The following is a 20,138-nucleotide window of genomic DNA, read 5'->3' on the forward strand; positions in this document are numbered from 1 at the left end:
GGCCTATTTCATTCATACCACCTTAACTGTATCTGGAAATATTTATTTCTTTGCTTGTTTATTATCTCTGTCCTATTAGACATGAGCTCTGTGAGAGAACGGACCTTGTTTGAATGATCTCTGCTCTATCCTTGGCATGTAAAACTGCTCCTGAAATATAGTAGGTGCTTAAAAAAATTGTGGAATGAATGAAGGTGTTTTCAAAAGTACACAGGATTTGTTTTTATCAGGTTGGTAAGGCTATGCAGAAATGATTGCCATTGAAGAAGTCTATACTCACAGATCCCTGGAAACCAAAGGCACAGCATACCATGCAAGGCCCTGTGGGGAAGCACAAGGGTCCACCAGGAGGCAGAAGGAGAGTAAAGCACGGGGCAAAAGGCTTTACTGTGACTTCTGTGGGAAGGGATGGATGAATCTGAGTGAACAGCTGAACAGGTTCAATATTAACTGGTTTAGGGCTCTAGGGGTGGTCCCTCATTGTCTAGTAGTTGGTTATTAAGGCAGAGGATATTGCCTCTAAGAGTGTAAAAACTAGACAGAGGAGGTGGTTTGGAGTATAGTCTCTGGATGTGTTTGCATATGAAAGACACGCAGGCAAGTTGTTTGCTGACTGGAGATATTAGCTAACCTTGGGAGGGACAGTCCCTCACTGGGTCCCCAAAGTCCCTAGATGTCAAAGTATCATAAAATATAGGAAATAAAAAACATGATTAATGCAGAATGACTCTTTGACATGCATAGAAATGTAAAAGTTGTGGGTATGGTAGATGCTTAGACAAATGTGATGACCAAACACACACAGAGTGAGCTAAGACAGGTGGAGCTATCATTCCATTTCTATTGGTCCTGTAATCAGCATATTTCCTCTGGGTGGTTTTGTTAATGGGATTGTCAGTGGGAAATGATCTTTTCTGACACCAGCCCTCTAAAACAATTTATTGGAGTATAACATACACACAGAGGATTGCAGCTAACATAAGGTCTGACTCATGAATATTCACAAACTGAACACACCCAGGAAGCCAGCCCTCTTGTACCCTGTTCATTTCCTATGGTGACCACCATCTTAACCTCTAATAGCATAGGTTAGTTTTGCCTGTTTTTACCTTCATATAAATGGATTAATATGGTGCTTCACTTTTTCTAAGTATATTTGTGAAATTCACACATATTTTTGCCCTTGTGAAAAATAGTCCATTCTCATCACTGTAAGGTATCCCATTGTGTGTGGATACACCACAATTTACTTATTCATTCAAATGTAAGGAGCATTTGGGTAACTTCCAGTTTGGGTCTCTGGCCCCTCCACTGACTTTTTGCCCACTGGTGTATCAGTCAATAGAACTGTTACCAACAGAATTTACTGTGGACAAAATGGTTCAGAAGGCAGATTTATTGGAACCATTCTAAGGAGCTCACAGAATACTATAAAAGGAAGAGAGGGAACAGCCAGGCTTTGAAAAGGATGTGAGTCAAGGCTTCCCCTACTAGAGGATCTTGGTGCCCACAACTTGTGGATGACCTTTTAAGGTGGAACAGTAAGTTAAGTCACCCCACCTGCATAGAGCAGAGTTGCTTATCTGTTGTGTAAACACTAGTGGCTCACAGGAATTTTATAAGTGACATTGAAAAATAAAACAAAACAAAATTGGTGGCTAAGGTAGTTGAAAAACTGGTAAAAAAAAAAAAAAGGTTATATTTCTCAGGACCTTTAATATAAAAAAATATATTTTAACTTTGCAGGAGGACAGCATTTTCCAAACTTGACTTTTTTTCATAGAGCATCAACTTCTATTGTAAGGGACCCGAGTGTTCCAAGAAAGACAGCTTTGGGAAAGAGCAGAGTGTGAATGAAAGGGGGTAGTGGAAAATACACCTTGGGCTGAATTTTTAATGCAAAGACAGGGATTTGGATTTTTTTTTTCCCCCAGAAAATAGGGAACTTTGGAAATAGATGATCAGTGTTATACTTCAGGAATAACAACCTGGCAAGTGTTATACTAACAACATTATGTGAGTTTTGCAGTCTGCGAAGTATCTTCAAGTACATTACCCCAGTCAGCTCTGAGGGTGGGAGTTATTAGCCCAATGTGCTCTTAGAAAACTGAAGGTCAGAGGGACAGAGGAGGATTCAGACGTGCAACACTGACTCAGGCTGTCCATCGACTCTCTGATAGATGCCAATTTAAGACTTGGTTCTAGATCGCCTTTGTGATTTAAGCCATGGGTGTGGATGGGATCACCTAGGAGAATGTGGAGCAGAAGACCTAAGGGTAAGACTTGGACAATACTCATGCATAAAGGCCACGTTGATGAAGATGAACCTGCAAAAAACTGTCAGAAAGAACATCCAGCAACATCTGAGGGAAACCAGGAAAATATTGAGATACAGAAGCCAAGACAAGATTATGTCTTAGGAGAAGGGACCAGTCAACAGTCTCAATGTTCAGAGAAGTCAGGTGAGACCAAGGCTGGAGGATGACGCTGGGTTTGTTGGAACAGTGGCCATGGCCATGTGGCAGTATACCCACTCAGATCTCCCTGCCAGAGAGGACCTGGCCCAAGGAGTGCAGTTTCTTTGTCTTTTTTCTTTTTTTGGCTGCATCACATGTAGTATCTTAGTTCCCTGACTAGGGATCAAACTTGTGCTCCCTGCATTGAAAGTGCAGTGTCTTAACCACTGGATCACTTAACCAGGGAACTCCACAAGGAGTAAAGTTTCTGACAGCCCCTAGCTCTGTGTGCTCAGGATCTGGTGTGTTGGAGCAAGGCCACGTTTCTTCAGGGCAGCCCTCAGCCAGTGAATGAGCAGACTGGTCATGCTAGGGCTCACATTTCTGGCCAATGTAGTTAAACTTCATGCTACAGCTCCATAGGGGCTGCTCCAGACTGCCCGAAGCCCAGTGTCTTTACTACCCTCTCCCTTTCCTGCCCTCTTTTCTTCACAGGAGTCAGATCCACATCACAGTCTCCTCACTGCTTTATCTTTCACAGGGGTCACCCCTAATGAAGCTTCTGCACCGCTAACTCTTAGAGTCTGCTTCTATTAATAGAAGGACCTGAATTGACACAGAGGTCATCGGTGACTTCAGTGAAGGATATTTAGATAGAATATGAGGCTGGAAGCCACACAAGGGTGAATTAAGAGTGAGTAGAAAATCATAAAACAGAACTAGAGTGTATAAAATTTGAGGAGGCTTAGATGAGGATAGAAACTTCTGGTGAATATCCTGTAGTCCATGAATCATTTTCTCTTTTGTAGGCACATTTTTTTCAAAGCTAGATATTTTTTTATGTCTTTGCAGAAAGGATCATCTAAAGAAAAGCTGGTTGATTAGCATTGCCTCCTCTGTTCCATTTATTGAAAAGCCTTCAACTTCTCAGTTTCTTTACCATCTTTACCAGATGATACAAAGGCTATTCAAAAGCCCTTTTAGGATATGAAAGAACTAATAAAGTGCTGAAATCAGCACTTTTCAGAAAAATATAAACTTAGAGTTTTTTCTCCAACAGATGTTAACTAAAGGAAATTCTCAGATGCACTTCAGATAGAGAGAAAAAGGTCCCCGAGGGACAAAGAAGCAATAAGGATTGATGAACAAAGGAAATAAAAATATGGGCATAAATGTAAGCAGAATTATCTGTATCAAATCAAAACAACAGTAATGTTCTATGGGTTTTTTTTTTTTTTAAGAGATAAAACCTAATTTAAAAAGTACATAATTTGGGGAGGTAGACTCAAAGTTAAAATGTTCTAAAGTCCCTGAATTGTTTAGAAGGAGGGTAAAAATATTGATTACCCACAGATTTAATCTGTAGAGTATGTATGCTAAAATGTTTAGGGAAGCAAAACAAGGGAAGTAGAAAGGAAACAAAACAAAACAAGTTCAACTTTTCCCCAAGAAGAGAGAAAAACTGAAATGATAAGAATACTCCACTATTTCCAAGGCTCAGGCAGGTCTCTTTCCTGGAGTGTACCCCTGATATATGGTAGGGACTCCTGGGCCTCAGGGATGGCCAAGGGATATGTATTTGGTGGAGCTAGAAGTTATATGCGGGCTTCCCTGGTGGCTCAGAGGTATAGAATCTGCCTGCAATACAGGAGACCTGGGTTCCATCCCTGGGTTGGGAGATACCCTGGAGGAGGGCAGGGCAACCCATTGCAGTACTCTCGCCTGGAGTAATCCCATGGGCAGAGGAGGCTGGTGGGATATAGTCCATAGGGTCACACAGGGTCACACAGAGTCGGACATGACTAAAGCGACTAAGCAGCAGAAGTCACATGGACAGAACTGGATGTCAACACCATTGCACGTGGGCTCCATTCTTTTCTCCTTGAATCTATTTTCACCCAGAAGCCAATGTGATCTTTTACAATTGCAAATCTGATTATGTGATGGCCTGACTAAAAGCTTTCAATGGCTGAGATCTTAGAATCATTATTAACATATTCCATATATCTTCTAATGCCCTAAATAATCCAGTTTCCTAATTACCTTAGAAAACCTACTACAGTGTCACCTTCCTCTCTGTTGGATGCAGTAAATTACACTGAATTGAATTTATATTTAATTAGAGGATAATTGCTTTACAGGTTTGCCAGGTGGCTCAATGGCAAAGAATCCACCTTCCAATCCACCAATCCAGGAAGAAATGAGTTTGATCCCTGGGTTGGGAAGATCCCTGGAGAAGGAAGTGGTAACCCACTCTAATATTCTTGCCTAGGAAATCCTATGGATGTGGGGGTGGGGTGTGCTGACTGGTTATAGTCCACAGGATCGCAAAGAGTCGGTGATGACTTAGCGACTCAACAGGAACAACTTTGTTTTACAATGTTGTGTTGGTTTCTGCTGTACGGCAATGTGAATCAGCCGTAAGTATACATATTTCCCCTTCCTGTTACACCTCCCTGCAACCTCCCACTCCCCCATCCCAGCCCTGTAGCTCATCATAGAGCACTGGGCTGAGCTCCCTGTGTTACACAGAAGCTTCCCACTAGCTATTTATTTTACACCTGGTCACGTATACATTTCAATGCTACTGTCACAATTCGTCCCACCCTCTCCTTCCCTCGCTGTGTCCACAAGTCCATTCTCTACATCTGGATCTCTGTTCTTGCCCTGAAAATCGGCGTTCTCTGTATAACAGGTTCTAGGTTCATTCACCTCAGTTCCACTGACTCAAATTTGTTCCTTTTTATGGCTGGGTAATATTCCATTGTGTATATGTACCACAACTTCTTTATCTATTCATCTGTCAATGGATATCTCAGTTGCTTTCATGTCCTGGCTATTGTAAATATAGCTGCAATGAACACTGGGGTGCATGTGTCTTTTTGAATTATTTTCTCAGGGTATGTACCTAGTAGTGGGATTGCTGTGTTACATGGTAGTTTTATTCCTAGCTTTTAGGAATCTTCATACTGTTCTTCACAGTGGTTGCATCAATTCACATTCCCACCAATAATGCACCAGGGTTCCCTTTTCTCTCCGGAATTTATGTTTTGTAATTTTTTTGATGATGGCTATTTAAATTATCTTAAGTGCATTAATTTAAATTTATAAAACTAAATACTATGCACCCATTAAACACAATGAGGATATACTTAATATTATAAAAAAAATTACCATGAGATATTTTAAGTAAAAAAAGCAAAGGTTAGTATGTATATAGTATGGTACCACCTGTGTAAAAGGAGAGGGAAATAAAAATGCATTTGTATTTACTTCTATTTGCATAAAATACCTCTGAAATATGCATTCTCATTGGGGTGATATCACCCCCAAAGGGGTAAAAATTGGTTTGGTGTGGGAGGAATCTTAAATTTTATGTATAGAACATATTTCTATACATAAAAGGAGATACACAATACAAAAAGAGACACACAATATACTTGAGTATGCAAATTAAAAGTTCAGTGCAGTTCAGTCAGTCATGTCCGACTCTTTGTGACCCCATGAATCGCAGCACGCCAGGCCTGCCTGTCCAGCACCAACTCCTGGAGTCCACCCAAACCCATGTCTGTTGAGTCGGTGACGCCATCCAACCATCTCATCCTCTGTCATCCCATTCTCCTCTTGCTCTCAATCCCTCCCAGAATCAGGGTCTTTTCCAATGAGTCAGCTCTCCGCATCAGGTGGCCAAAATACTGGAGTTTCAGCTTCAACATCAGTCCTTCCAATGAACACCCAGGACTGATTTCCTTAAGGATGGACTGGTTGGATCTCCTTGCAGTCCAAGGGACTCTCAAGAGTCTTCTCCAACACCACAGTTCAAAAGCATCAATTCTTCAGCACTCACCTTTCTTGATAGTCCAACTCTCACATCCATACATGACCACTGGAAAAACCAGAGCCTTTGACTAGACAGACCTTTGTTGATAAAGTAATGTCTCTGCTTTTAAATATGCTATCTAGGTTGGTCATAACTTTCCTTCCAAGGAGCAAGCGTCTTTTAATTTCATGGCTGCAACCACCATCTGGAGTGATTTTGGAGCCCCCCAAAATAAAGTCAGCCACTGTTTCAACTGTTTCCCCATCTATTTGCCATGAAGTGATGAGACCGGATGCCATGGTCTTTGTCTTCTGAATGTTGAGCTTTAAGCCAACTTTTTCACTCTCCTTTTTCACTTTCATCAAGAGGCTCTTTAGTGCTTCTTCACTTTCTGCCATAAGGTTGGTGTCATCTGCATATCTGAGGTTATTGATATTTCTCCCGGCAATCTTGATTCCAGCTTGTGCTTCATCCAGCCCAGCATTTCTCATGATGTACTCTGCATATAAGTTAAATAAGCAAGGTGACTATATATAGCCTTGATGTACTCCTTTTCCTATTTGGAACCAGTCTGTTCCATGTCCAGTTCTAACTGTTGCTTCCTGACCTGCATACAGGTTTCTCAAGAGGTTGGTCAGGTGGTCTGGTATTCCCATCTCTTTCAGAATTTTCCACAGTTTAGCCAATAATCAGACAAAATGTCTCCAAAGACTCCTTAGGAGAGTGGTGATGAAAAAAAAAAAAGATTGAGAAACACTTTTCTAGAAGGATGTAAATAAATGAATCCATATGGCGCCTGAGAAAGCAGAAATGAATTACCAGGAGAAGGAAGTGATGAGAATTAACACTGTTCAGTGTGTGCTCTTTCATATTTTTGGTATTAGAACCATTGGAAGATAGTATCTATCAAAATTTAAATTAAAAACAAACCTTAAAAAGGAATACAAGAAATATTTAAGGGGTAAAATTTGGAAGACTTGATTACTGAATAAACAGTGAATGAGAGAAAGGGATGCATCCAATGAAAAAGATGGTGCTGAGATTTGGGTAATAAGGTCAAGGATTGACAGTAAAATCATTGACTTAGGAGAAGAACGAGTAGAGCGTTAAAGAATTTCATTTTGGATATGTGTGTGAGGTGCCCATAGATCGCCCAAGGCAGTGTGCTTACACCAAAGCAATTGGATGTGAGTCTGAAACTCAGAAGAGAAGTCGGAATTGTGCTGAAGACTTACAATCACCTCCACATAGATTAATTAGAAGCCTAAAAATGAATGGGGATTGTGTGGTGTGAGACTAACCCTACCCTGAAGGCAGTATCCTGAGAAACACAAGGGCAGCTGAGAAGTGGGAGCCCAGCAAGGGGACCAAGAAGAGATTGATAGAGAGGTAGAGGACATCCAGGAGCACAGCTTTCAAGTTAAGGGAGCTCTGCTGCGTGACGTCATGTCACCCTGTCCCATCCAGGAAAGAAAAATGCGTACTTGTCTAATGACACTGGGACTGATCAGGCAGATTTTAAACAATCTGAGTCCCTGACTTCCCTTCATCCACTCTGGTTACACCTTCTCCTCGTCCTGATCACCATTGCCTCCACCAAAGGATGGAGGAAAAAGTAACGAGACAGGGACTTTGACCAGCGAATGCAAATCTTTGGGATGGCATGCGGTATGCTGCGTAGCCTCTCTTTATGAAGTCACTGGACTAGAGGAGCTGAATCAGACTGGTCACTGCAGCAATAGTTAGTAGTGACTTTATAGGTGGTTGCCTCAGTTCATTTCTGGGAAGCAATTAGTGTTCAGGACACCTGAGACTCAGATAGCCTCTGGCAGATAAAACTGATACTAAAACACCCCTCCCCAGAAAAAATTTTAAATTTATCTTGAGAAAGAGAAGGCCTCTCTTGTTTGGTTATGTTGCCTGGTTACTCCTTCATCTGATCAACAACCAGGTTGTTCGAACATGTGGTCACTGCAATGATAGATTCTAGCACCCAGCAACTCCTCCCATCACGATTAAGTCTAATCTTGCACATTTCACATTCTCCTGCATTTTTTGTTCTGCAACCAGAGGTTATTGGGGAAATCTTTCAGTCTCTATCTGAGGCAGATGCCTCCTCATTCTGGCCATTTGCCGTTTGATTAATAGTTTGAACCATGGGCATGTTGAGAATCTCAGCCCTTCATTCTGAAACTCTGCTGATTTTTTTTCAAAGCATCAATTATTATATGTTTTAGGTGCAAACACAGAAGCATCCAAAAGAAATGAGGCATGTTTATAAATGTGTGGACTATTTCCAAAAGAGACCCACAATAGTGGTAACAGTGCAGGTAACAGTGAAGATGGCAGAGCTTGCCCCTGGGTGATGAGGGAAATTGCTCTTTTTTACCCTTTTAATTTCATAGTATGAATCTATACATAAAAAAATTTAAAATTATATAAAAAAGCAATAAAGCCACTAGTAGGACATGTATTACAGAAACAGGAATACATATACTTCCAAAAACAAAGCAAAAGTATTACATAACAGGCAAGTTCACAGAAATTAAAATTGGGGATTCACATGAGCAAATGCTAACCAGATGGCCCCTGTTTACTATCTCCAAATGTCTGTGCATCTTATCTAGGTTATAGAAGGTCCGGTGGGGAGGAATCACCTTAATTCCTAGATAAGAAGTGGAGGCTAGGGACACTTGTGGTGCCAGTGTGGCTCTTGGAAAGGGAAGCAGTGCTGACACTTGTCTTCCCAGCCACTGATTAATGATAGAATTCCCACCCTCTCCCAGGACAAAGACTTCCCCGGTGGCTCAGATGGTCAAGAATCCACCTGCAATGCAGGAGACCTGGGTTTGATCTCTAGGTTGTGAAGCTCCCCTGGAGAAGGACAGGGCTACCCACTCTAGTATTCTTGCCTGGAGAATTCCACGGAGAGAGAAGCCTGGCGGGGCTACAATCCATGGGGTTGCAAAGAGTTCTACACACAAAGAGTTCTGAGCCACTTTCGGTTTCACTTCCCAGAGCTGGTCTCATTCACTGGGCAAAGGAACTGGCCAGAGGCTGATGCTTGCCTGGGCTGGGATGAGAGGGGGTGGAGGGTGGAAGATGGAGGTGTGAAGCGGATTGTGAGGTGGAGCGGTGTGTGTTGGAGATGGAGGCTTCTCGAGCCTGTGTTTGTGGAGAGTGAGGAGAATGGCAGGTCTGCTTTGGGGATTGGATTAGACACCTGTGTTGTCTCCAGCATGCTGCCAGGTAAGAGGAGCAGCCTAAGGATGGTAGGTGAGTGTCAGGAAGAGGAGTCAAAAGTGGAGACTCTTCTGAAAAACTGAGCTTCTTCCAGAAACTCAGACCCTAAGCCACTAACACCCGCCTGCCCTAGCCACTTAGTACTGCCTCTAGGACACCAGCCTCTAGGACACAGCTGGGGCTGTGGGTCACCCCACCCCTGTTAGGAGGGTCAGGGCTTTCTGCAGTGGTGCATAAAAAGACTGGGGGCAGCGTGGGCTGGGGGGTGGGGGCGGTGCAGGACTGCCTGGCTCCAAGTGCCTCTGCTACCCACAAGCTGTGTGATCCTCTGGCTGCAGTTTCTTCCTTCATAATAATAGATGATGATAATAATAATAATAGATAATAACACAATAATTCCTAGTCAGAAGGGTTCTTGGACAGTCAAATGAGAATATGCACTTGAAATGTTTTACGAATGACATAGTAAGCGCTCTATGAATGCGAAGCCCTCAGAACTTCCATTCCTCAGCGCAAGCACCCACTTTTCTTAACAGAGGAAATACGAGGTTTACCACCACCGGGATCCCGTTGGGTTTCAACACGCTCTTAGAAGCAGTGTGGAAAATGGATTAGGGAGGGAGGAGAAGCAAGACTAGAAATCCAAAGAGAAGGCTGCAGGCATCCAGATGGGAGCTGGAAGGGCGGGACCTCGGACCCTTGGCAGTGAGACATTATTTCGGAGAAAATTTCTCTAGGACTCTAGGCTGGGAAAGGGCCCTTGGCCAAGGGCCCGGCTTGGGTGGCGGGAGAAAGATGGAAGGGAGGGAGGGCAGCAGCAGGGAAGATCTTGGGCGGGGATAGGGGGGCTGCGACACGTGCGGTCTGGGACTGGAGACAGAAGCTGCAGGCGCAGAGGCGGCTGTGAGTGCCGCGGTGGAGTTAGGGTAGGAAGTGGAGCAGTTTTGCACGTGGGGGGCCCGCTTCCCGGCGCAGCTGGCCGGGATCTAGGTTCTGTGCGAGGAGGTGCTAAGTCCGATTTCCTCCCCGGACCGTCGGCTCCGCCGCCGTCGGGTGTGCCCCGCCGAGCCTCCCAGGGGCGCTCGCAGGAGCCGAGCTCGGGACCCGCCAAGAGGCGTTCCATCTGGCCGGCTGGCTTCCTTCCTAGCGCCCCCCGTACCTCGCGGTGCTCAGTCAGAGCTCGCATTCCGCCCACCTACCCGGGGCCCCAGTCCTCCTGCTTCCCGTGACCTCAGAGGAGCTGGGGATCAAATTGAGGCTGGTTTTCCAGCCGGCCGCCGGCCAGACCGCAGAAACCTTCGCCGTTCACACCCGGCGGCCTCGCGCCCTCCGCGGCCAGGGCGGGACGCGAGCGGGCGGCCGGAAGGGGTCCCCCTCTCGGCTCGACTCCCCCAGTCTCCGCGCGGCCCACGGATGGGTGGGTGTCTAACCTTTCACTACCCGCCGAGTTCTGAGCCCGCAGGCGCGGGCAGTGTCTGCTTGCGGGGCGATCGCGGGCTGTGCGCACCGAGGGGACCCACACCTCCGTCTGTCCCCGGCTGGATCGCAAGCTCCTGCGGGTTCCCCAGACCAGTGTTGGGGATTATCACGCGCTCGCGGCGCCCGGAATCTCGAGGGGAATTAGGATAACCCCACCACTACCCCAAAGGTCACCCCCTCTACCTTCCTTCCCTCACTTTTCACTGTGGACGAGATCCCAGGGCCCGGTGGAGATCGGCAACCCAATGCTTGCTGCTCAGAGGGGCTCGCGGACTTTCTCGAGGTTTGCAGCTAACGGGAGATCAAGTGCCCTCGAGTCACGAGGCTCCGGAGTTTGCTTTTCATGTTTTCCATCAATACAGCCAAAGCATAATTTAATTCGCTTTTTTTTTCCCTAAAGGGAGAAGATAAACCTAATGTGGTGGATGACTCCCCCTTCTTGGGGGTGGTGGATCCTTGCTCGGGTTGTGTGGCACCGCAGCAGAGGCTTCTAGTAACGACCCTCAGCAGCGGCGGGTGGCTTGGAAACTCGCTGAGGAAAATTCAAATGAGCTTTGCTTTACGTGGAGCGATTTCTCCATGCAGTGTCTAATATATGCCTGCCACGAGGGAGAGAGAGGAAGGTGGAACCAGGAGCGAGGTGGATTCCCCGATGGCGCTGCGGGGGGAAAAGGCGTGCAGAGGGAAGCGGAGCGGAGGTGGGGGGCGGGAGGCCTAGCAGAGCGCGATAGCGGTCCTGCCCCGCAGGTCCGGCAGCTCTGCTGCTGGTGCCGACACCATCCACCGAGTAACAGGTGAGGGGGGAAAGCCCATCAGCACCCACCCCTGCCCAGAGAGGGAAGTCCCTGCGTGATGCAGCCGGTTCTCTGACATTCAGGACTTCCAGTCATTGACACTTAACTCTGTCTCTCCCTTGTCCTCCACCCAGCCTTCTTACATATTTTTGAGGTTAGTTAGTCGTCAGAAGCATTTTTATGTTTGGCAATCCAAGGCTCCAACTTCTGTCCTAGTCCCACCGTTCCTGCTCACTTGAGGTTTTAAAGGCCAAGGGAAATGATGTTTTGGCCTTCCAGTTCTTTCAGGCCTGGCCACCAACCTGATCCCAGAATGTGGGGGGTGATCTGCTGATAGCACTTCAGCCCAACACATGCTTCTTCCCTGTTTTGCACTTAGGAAGCCTACCTTTTCCACCAGTCAAGAAAGCACCCTTCATTTGTGCCTGGGTTCCTTGGTGGATCTTCTTCCCTTACTCACACGCCTTCCAAAGGGACACTTGAAGCTTTCCAAGACCTGCCTGCTCTCCCCCAAAAACATTTCCCACACACAGGCTGTGCCCTGTAGGGTCTTTTAGGACTACAGGAGTTGTTATGCCTTTCAGGGCAATGTGGCAGCTCTGGGACTTTTCAGGCAGTAAATGGCACCTCTGCAAAGTCCCCACTAACTGGTCAGTTTTGCCTTTTCCTGCCTGGTCAGTGAATTGCTGCCTCTGGGTATGACTTGCCTGGTGATATGACCTCTGGAGTCTCCCAAGTATGACAATCAGAGCTCATTCACTGGTGGCATTTCCCAATATGTGAAGCAGGAGGATGAAGTATCTACTAACCAGGGAAACTGGGGAGTTAAGAAGTCTGAGATGCAGGTTGGATGAAGTATCTGGGGAGACTGGGGAAAACTCATTGAGGAGGGGAAGATATTAGGTTGCTGGGCAGGGCACTGGGGGCTCCACTGATACTGGTGAACAGGATGCTTGGGGCAGATAGGAACTGAGCTGGGAAAACCCTGGGGCTTTGCTAGGCAGTGCTGAAGGGAGACCATTTAGGGCACTGGCGCTGGGTCTGGAAGGCGGTGAGTGCGGGCTGGTATGGTGAGACAGCTGAGTGTGGGAGGCACAGTGAGGGCACTGGCAGGTGAGCAATGTGGGTGGACTCTGATCATGTAAGATCAGAAGTTCCCATGACTACACGTTGACATTTATGTTTTGAAAAATTAAGATTTTTTTCTGTTGTTTTTATCAATACTTTCTTAATAGTTTTAGGAAAGAGGAAAATATATACAGATTAGCTTAATGAGGCCTCTTTTGAAGTCTATCTTTCAGTCCAGAGGCATGTCTCACTTTACAAAAACTAAAGAAAAATTCAAAGTTTGAAAGATACCAGTTCAGTTCAGTTCAGTTGCTCAGTCATGTCTGACTCTTTGTGACCCCATGAACTGCAGCACACCAGGCCTCCCTGTCCATCACCGACTCCTGGAGTTTACCCAAACTCATGTCCATTGAGTCGGTGATGCCATCTAACCATCTTATCCTCTGTCATCCCCTTCTCCTCCTGCCTTCAGTCTTTCCCAACATCAGGGTCTTTTCAAATGAGCCAGCTCTTCGCATGAGGTGGCCTAAGTACTGGAGTTTCAGCTTCAACATCAGTCCTTCCAATGAACCCTCAGGACTGATCTCCTTTGGGATGGACTGGTTGGATCTCCTTGCAGTCCAAGGGACTCTCAAGAGTCTTCTCCAACACCACAGTTCAAAAGCATCAGTTCTTTGGTGCTCAGCTTTCTTTATAGTCCAACTCTCACATCCATACAGGACTACTGGAAAAACCATAACCATGACTAGGCGGACCTTTGCTGACAAAGTAATGTCTCTGCTTTTTAATATGCTGTCCAGGTTGGTCATAACTTTCCTTCCAAGGAGTAAAGTCAAGTCGCTCAGTCGTGTCTGGCTCTTTGTGACCCCATGGACTATAGCCTACCAGGCTCCTCTGTCCATGGGATTTTCCAGGCAAGAGTACTGGAGTGGGTTGCCATTTCTTTCTCCGGGAGTAAGCGTCTTTTAATTTCATGGCTGCAGTCACCATCTGCAGTGATTTTGGAGCTCCAAAAAATAAAGTCAGCCACTGTTTCCACTGTTTCCCCACCTATTTGCCATGAAGTGATGGGACTGGATGCCATGATCTTAGTTTCCTGAGTGTTGAGTTTTAAGCCAACTTTTTCGCTCTCCTCTTTCACTTTCATCAAGAGGCTCTTTAGTTCTTCTTCACTTTCTGCCATAAGGGTGGTATCATCTGCATATCTGAGGTTATTGATATTTCTCCCAGGCAATCTTGATTCCAGCTTATGCTTCATCCAGCCCAGTGTTTCTCATGATGTACTCTGCATATAAGTTAAATAAGCAGGGTGACAATATATAGCCTTGATGTACTCCTTTTCCTATTTGGAACCAGTCTGTTGTTCCATGTGCAGTTTTAACTGTTGCTTCCTGACCTGCATACAGATTTCTCAAGAGGCAGGTCAGGTGATCTGGTATTCCCATCTCTTTCAGGATTTTCCACAGTTTATTCTGATCCACACAGTCAAAGGCTTTGGCATAGTCAATAAAGCAGAAATAGATGTTTAAAGATATTAAAGAAATAGATGTTAAAAGATATAGGGGAGGACAAAAATTCGTATTTGACAAGAGGGCTCACTGGAGTTTCCTTAGAGATGTATAGGATATTCCAAGATGCACCCTTTCTTTCCCCCTTGCTATTTATATATTTAATATAAACAATGTAAATTGAGTTTCAGTTATTTCTTTCAATGAGAGGAGGCAGGCCAAAGACATCTATAGAGACAGGCATTTTTGATTTTTTTAACTATGAGAGAAAACAGTACAAAACCAAGAATGTCCCTTGGGCATTTTCTATGTCAGTGACATGAGGCCACCATGCTCATATAATTAAGACTGGTCTTAAATCTGGAAACTCAGGGGATAAATATTCTGACAAAAATTGTTAACCTACACGAAAAGAAATACTTTTGATAAAGTTTCATCAGAGAAACAGTTGTGTGTGTGAATATTTTTATGGGAACATAACAATCACTTTGGGGCCTAAAAAAATAGAATGGCTTCAGCTTGAGCTCAGTTTTATGTCCACTGGTTTCATGTGGGTTGGGGGCTTACTGGAGAGGTTGAGTCCTGTCCAGTGACAAAGTCTCAGATGAAACATTGACGTATCAGAATTACTGTGAAACTTTCAAAATAGCTGCCTAGAATCTTCTAGGAAGGGACCTGGGCTCTTGCGTGTGGAAAAGCTTCTGCAGGTGGTTCTGACTTGCCACTTGAGGGCTGGGAACCACACAGCCTCAGACTTTTGGATTTCCAAAGGGAGGGTCAGTCTGAGTCCTTCCCTCTAGGGGCAGAGAGTAAACACTTTTTTCACACTTAACACTCTGCAAGATCCTGTAAGGCAAGATCCTATGGTTGATCTTTAACAGAGAAAAAGTACAGTGTCCTTTTTACCTGCCACAAACACCATGTGGAGCCAGCACTGGGAGAGGGCTGGGGCAAGGGCAGTGTATGGGGCTGTCACCCAGGGCAAATGCAGTGTCCCCAGGGCTAAGACCGGTTCCTGAGCTTACGAGCCTTTCCTTTAAGGCCTTCCAGAAAGTTTTGGGTAAAGCATGTTTTGCAAAAGAAGGTGGGGATAGAACTGGGAAAGATCACAACAATGATGATTAAATGAGAATTAGGTGAGGAGCCTAAAAAGTGCTTTGCACTCTGGGTTCTTTGATGGTGGATGCATCTTATAGTATCTCAGGTTCACTGACATCTTCGGTAGATCCCCAATCCACTGTTAACTGGATTTACGACATAGTGACTGTGGAGTCAGTTGCCTCACATGTGAAAAACGACCTTCGAGGGAGGCACTGAATCCATTCTTTCAGATTTTGAAGATGAGTAAATGTTAAAACTTTTGGGAACTGACATATGGTTAGCAACTTTTACATCAAGTAAAGACGATGAAATAAGTGAAAAACTATATCATTTTGTAAGATTATTTTATATCATAAGGGAAGAATAACTTCAGAATCTTAAAACTGTATAATCAACTTTAAAACAACTATATACTGCCCTTGGCTTTCTCATATTCTATGGATTGATGAAAAGTTTATCACCAACTCATCTCTGCAAACTAAGGTTCTGTCACCTTGAACACACAGGGGCAGCTGCACTGCTTGTAGATGATGTTAATTTACCCAACTAAGTGGTTTCAGGGCTTGAAGGGAACTCTGAGGAATTCAAGTGCAAAGATTTCACAGTATCTTGCCTCAGTTTCCAATAATGACAACTGTGTGTTGAGTGCTAGTAGCCAGAAATTGTCATTGCTTTGAAGAGAAGTTAAAAAATACAGATTGTGGCAAATAGAATCATGGAAACTTGAAGTTGGAAGGTTTTTAGCAATGATCTTATTCCTTTTCACACTAATACTCCACGGAGCGACAGTAGTGCTCCTTGAATCAATGGACCTCCATTTTAATTGTTATAATTGAGCCTCCACTTAAAGTGGACTTCAACTGCTTAAAAAAAATGCTTGACCCACCACTGATTCAGTCCATCTCCAATTTAAAGAGGAAACTGAGGCTGAAAGAAGCCCTGGATTTGCCTGTGGTCATCTACTTAGTTGGCAGAACGCGGTAGCACATCACCAGTGGAGTAGGAAGGAAGGACTGTTGTTACAGTGTCTGTCCCCATATTTATCAATGACTGAACCAAATTTTCTCACACTTCCATGGCAAGGAGATTCAACCTTTACAGTTACTCTTCTGGAACATTCTGACTGGCTCCTTTCCACATTGAACCTCATACTCTGCTTGGCATACCGTTCCTACGTGATAATTGTGACAAAACATTTCACTGACAACTGTTGGAAACTAATTTCTTAACTCCAGGTCTGTATTTTTACTCCCATTTTGACCGTCATTGATAAAAATTTCTTTTAATAGCATTTCACTATATTTGAAGAGTAGAGAGCTAATATTTATACGAACATCATTTTATGTTTCTAAGGTCAAGTCTATGTAAGAAAATTAAAAAGTACCTGATTTTACAAAAAATAAACTTTTATTAAAATGACTGGACTCTACTGTCTGATATGTAAGTTGAGTTGAAGAGGTAGCTACTTTCTTTCTGAGGTCCTGGTAGAGCTGATCCCACAACAGTCTAACACCATTTATATATTAAGTCTACCACAGACTGCACAGCACATTCCTTTTGCAGCAAGCTCTTGGTGGTGAAATGTAGCATCTAGTAAGTCTGGATACAATTCCACTGCAAGTAGCAAAACAGAAAAAAAGGAAAAAAACCCAACTAACATGACTCTTTATAGATATGGTTACCCTTGTTTTATCAGTAGCAGCACCTCACCCGTACATCTAGTGCTCATGGCATAGTACACACGGGCCGAGTGAATGTTTCCAAACAAGTGAATTCAACAACAAGCACAGTTCATTGGTTATAAAGCGTATGTTAAATTCAACAAAATATAAAAGTTTTAAATAAAATCAAATGTTTACTTATTTATTCATGCCAAAGAGAAATACAAAAGTACTATACAAAGTTTTATATACTTGTATAAAAAGTTGAGGCATTGGTGTTCTGTGGCTAATAATTATATTACTTTAGCATCATACATCATATATTGATAGTAAAGTTATACAACATTAACTCTTTGCTTTTGAGCAGTTATGAGCTTACTATTTTAATATACATCATATATTTAGAATTCATTATTACTTTTGTATAAATAATTTCATAATGGTAGCACATGATACTGAGGGAAAATGAAAACAGTTAATAATCTTCCAAATGCTAGTAAGAAAGAAACTCATTAATGTACACTTGATTTGGGGGGTAAGCATAATTTGATTCCATGACTTAATGGAATCGAGGAGAGTGAAACAAAGTGTTTTTAAACTGGAAGATACTCATGTTCATCGATTTCAAGCCCTTCATCTTCCATATGAGGAAATGGCTGCACACTAGCCTAAATGACTTATCTAAGGTGACATAATTATACAATGAGAGACGCCCCAGGTCTCCTAGTCACAAATCTAGGATCTTTTCCATTTCATAATAGAGGTTTATACTATAATACTATCATATATATACATTTTTAATACTATCATATTTTTTTAAAAGATCAAATCAGCTATCAAGGAAAACCAATACATGGTAACATTTGAGACTTTAAAAAAATCCAGAGCAAGAGTTTATTAAAAATATATATTGACAACTTTGTAACATAATTAGTGTGGAATACAGAGTTGTAAACGTTAATGGCAGAAATTCATTGGTTGTAGTAATTCGTCTATATGTTTATGTATCACTCTTGTGTATGAGCTGTGCTTTCATCTGTATCACTTGAGTTAAATTTTTTCCACAAAAATTTCTCATTTGATTTCCAAAGAGAAGCTTCGAGATCCTCCTTCCTTTTGGAAGATGCAGCAAAAGGCACTTTTTCACAGAGAGTCTCTATTACTGCCAAGTCGGTGAGTTTACTAAGACTGTCATCATTTTGGTCATTCAAGATGTCCCAGAAATCTTTTGGTTTCTGTTTCGCTTTTTCGATGGACCCAGAAAGAATCTTCTTTCGCAGTTGTGTGGGTCTATTCTCCTGACTTTTAAAGAGGTCATCAAGAATAGAGGTGTCACCAAGTAAGCCTACCACAGAAGTGTTTTCTAACACTGGATTTTCTATTGTTTTGTTTTCCACTTTGAAGGTGGGTCCATTTCTTGAAATATTCAAACCGATGAGATTCTGTTGGTCTTTCCTGGCATTTTCCAACTTTTCCACCTTATCTGCTCTAGACTTACTGTTCAGGGAACAGGATGCAGCAGTGTCTTTGGCTGCTTGGCTGCTGTCCCCACTGTCAGTCTCCTGGGTACAGTTTATAGGTAATTTCTTAGTTTCCGCATCACTGGACAGCACCTTTTCTTTACAGGAACTGTGATTTTGAAACTTAACTGACTTTTTTTTACATATGTTGGGGCTGAAAATTGGAGATATTTTTTTGGTAGAATTTTTAAATGACACAGTTTCAGAATCTGATAGCTGTTCTTTCATAAGAGACTCTCTTTTTTCAGACTTATTCTTGACTCTCTCTCCTTTCTCACAGGCAGACTTAGTGCATTCTGAGGGAGAATCCACAAAAAATTCTCTTACCTCTGGATACTGAGACGTATAAAAGTCTCTTAGCATTTTCTGTCGTTCTTCTGATGTGGCATTAGTTACATGTTTAGCAAACTCCTTTACAGAAGACAACTTAAAATAAGAAGCCATTTCTTCAAATTGTTTTCTGAAGATTTAATGAACAAATCCAATGGTTATTTTCACTATATTTTATTTTTAAAGAACTTGTCATCAGTGTTATGCTATGTAGCAACAAAGCTATGTAAATGTATTCATTAGCACATATCACAATGAACATACATTTTGCACTTAAGAGAATGTGAACTCTTTCCTTACACTACTGAAAAAAAGTATTTTAGTTCATGAAATTACCAACTTTTTAAGTTATTCTGACTTTTATTATCAGGTATTTCCTGGGAATTGTATGATCTCAGCATGCTGCTCTTCCAGTCAGATAATTTATGACTTACAGCAGAATTATAATTTATATAATCTGTGTTTGAAAATCTATACTGCACACAAGATACGTAAAATAAAATTGTCAAAGAGGGTATCAATAAATAGAAAAGAGAAAATGCCCCTAAATTAATAATTTTTAAGAATTTTTCTCTTCTATGTCCTTTATTCTCTTTCTTCAACAAATACAATATAGAAATTTCACATGCCTTTTTGATGAGCATAAAGGGAAGTTCTAGGAGACCAGGGTTCGATCCCTGGGTAGGGAAGTTCCTCTGGAGAAGGGAATGGCAATCCACTCCAGTATTCTTGCCTAGAGAATCCCATAGACAGAGAAGCCTGGCGGGCCACAGTCCACAGGGTCACAGAGAGCTGGACACGCCTGAGCGACTAATACACACACACACACACACAGACACACACACAGGGAAGTTCTAAACTGATAAGCCTAGATTCTCTCTCAGTTTTGATCTGATGGATCTGACCTTCAGTATAGGTAACTAAACCAATGTCAGATGGTCTTTGAAGAAATGAGCTTCAGAGTTAGCATCAGATATTAATAAAAGCCACTGAAGAACTGCACCTTCTGAAACCCTATTAAGATGGAGGTGAAAAGCCTGTTTAGGAACCTGGGCACTAGACTCTGCTCCTTTCCCCAGGTGAGGGTTCTCTAGACTGAACCGTGCCACCCACCCCAAAATCCATATGTGGAAGCCCTAAACCCCAATGTGACTATAT

General features: G+C 43.2%; 1 protein-coding gene across 5 annotated transcripts in view; it reads right to left on the reverse strand.

Moving 5' to 3' along the window:
- ERCC6L2 (ERCC excision repair 6 like 2) overlaps nt 1–20,138 on the reverse strand; it is a 184,333-nt gene that overhangs the window by 2,596 nt on the left and 161,599 nt on the right. For 3 of the 5 annotated variants that reach the window (XM_043927417.1, XM_043927416.1, XM_043927419.1), the window contains one exon: nt 17,305–19,110. In XM_043927417.1, coding sequence (XP_043783352.1) covers nt 18,138–19,110 — 973 coding nt within the window. In that variant the 3' untranslated portion in view covers nt 17,305–18,137. Of the gene's footprint in view, nt 1–16,798; nt 17,084–17,304; nt 19,111–20,138 lie in introns of those variants that run through there. The other 2 variants (XM_043927421.1, XM_043927420.1) reach the window with 2 other exon arrangements.

The sequence above is a fragment of the Cervus elaphus genome, chromosome 16 (assembly GCF_910594005.1).
Source record: "Cervus elaphus chromosome 16, mCerEla1.1, whole genome shotgun sequence".
Lineage (NCBI taxonomy): Eukaryota > Metazoa > Chordata > Mammalia > Artiodactyla > Cervidae > Cervus > Cervus elaphus.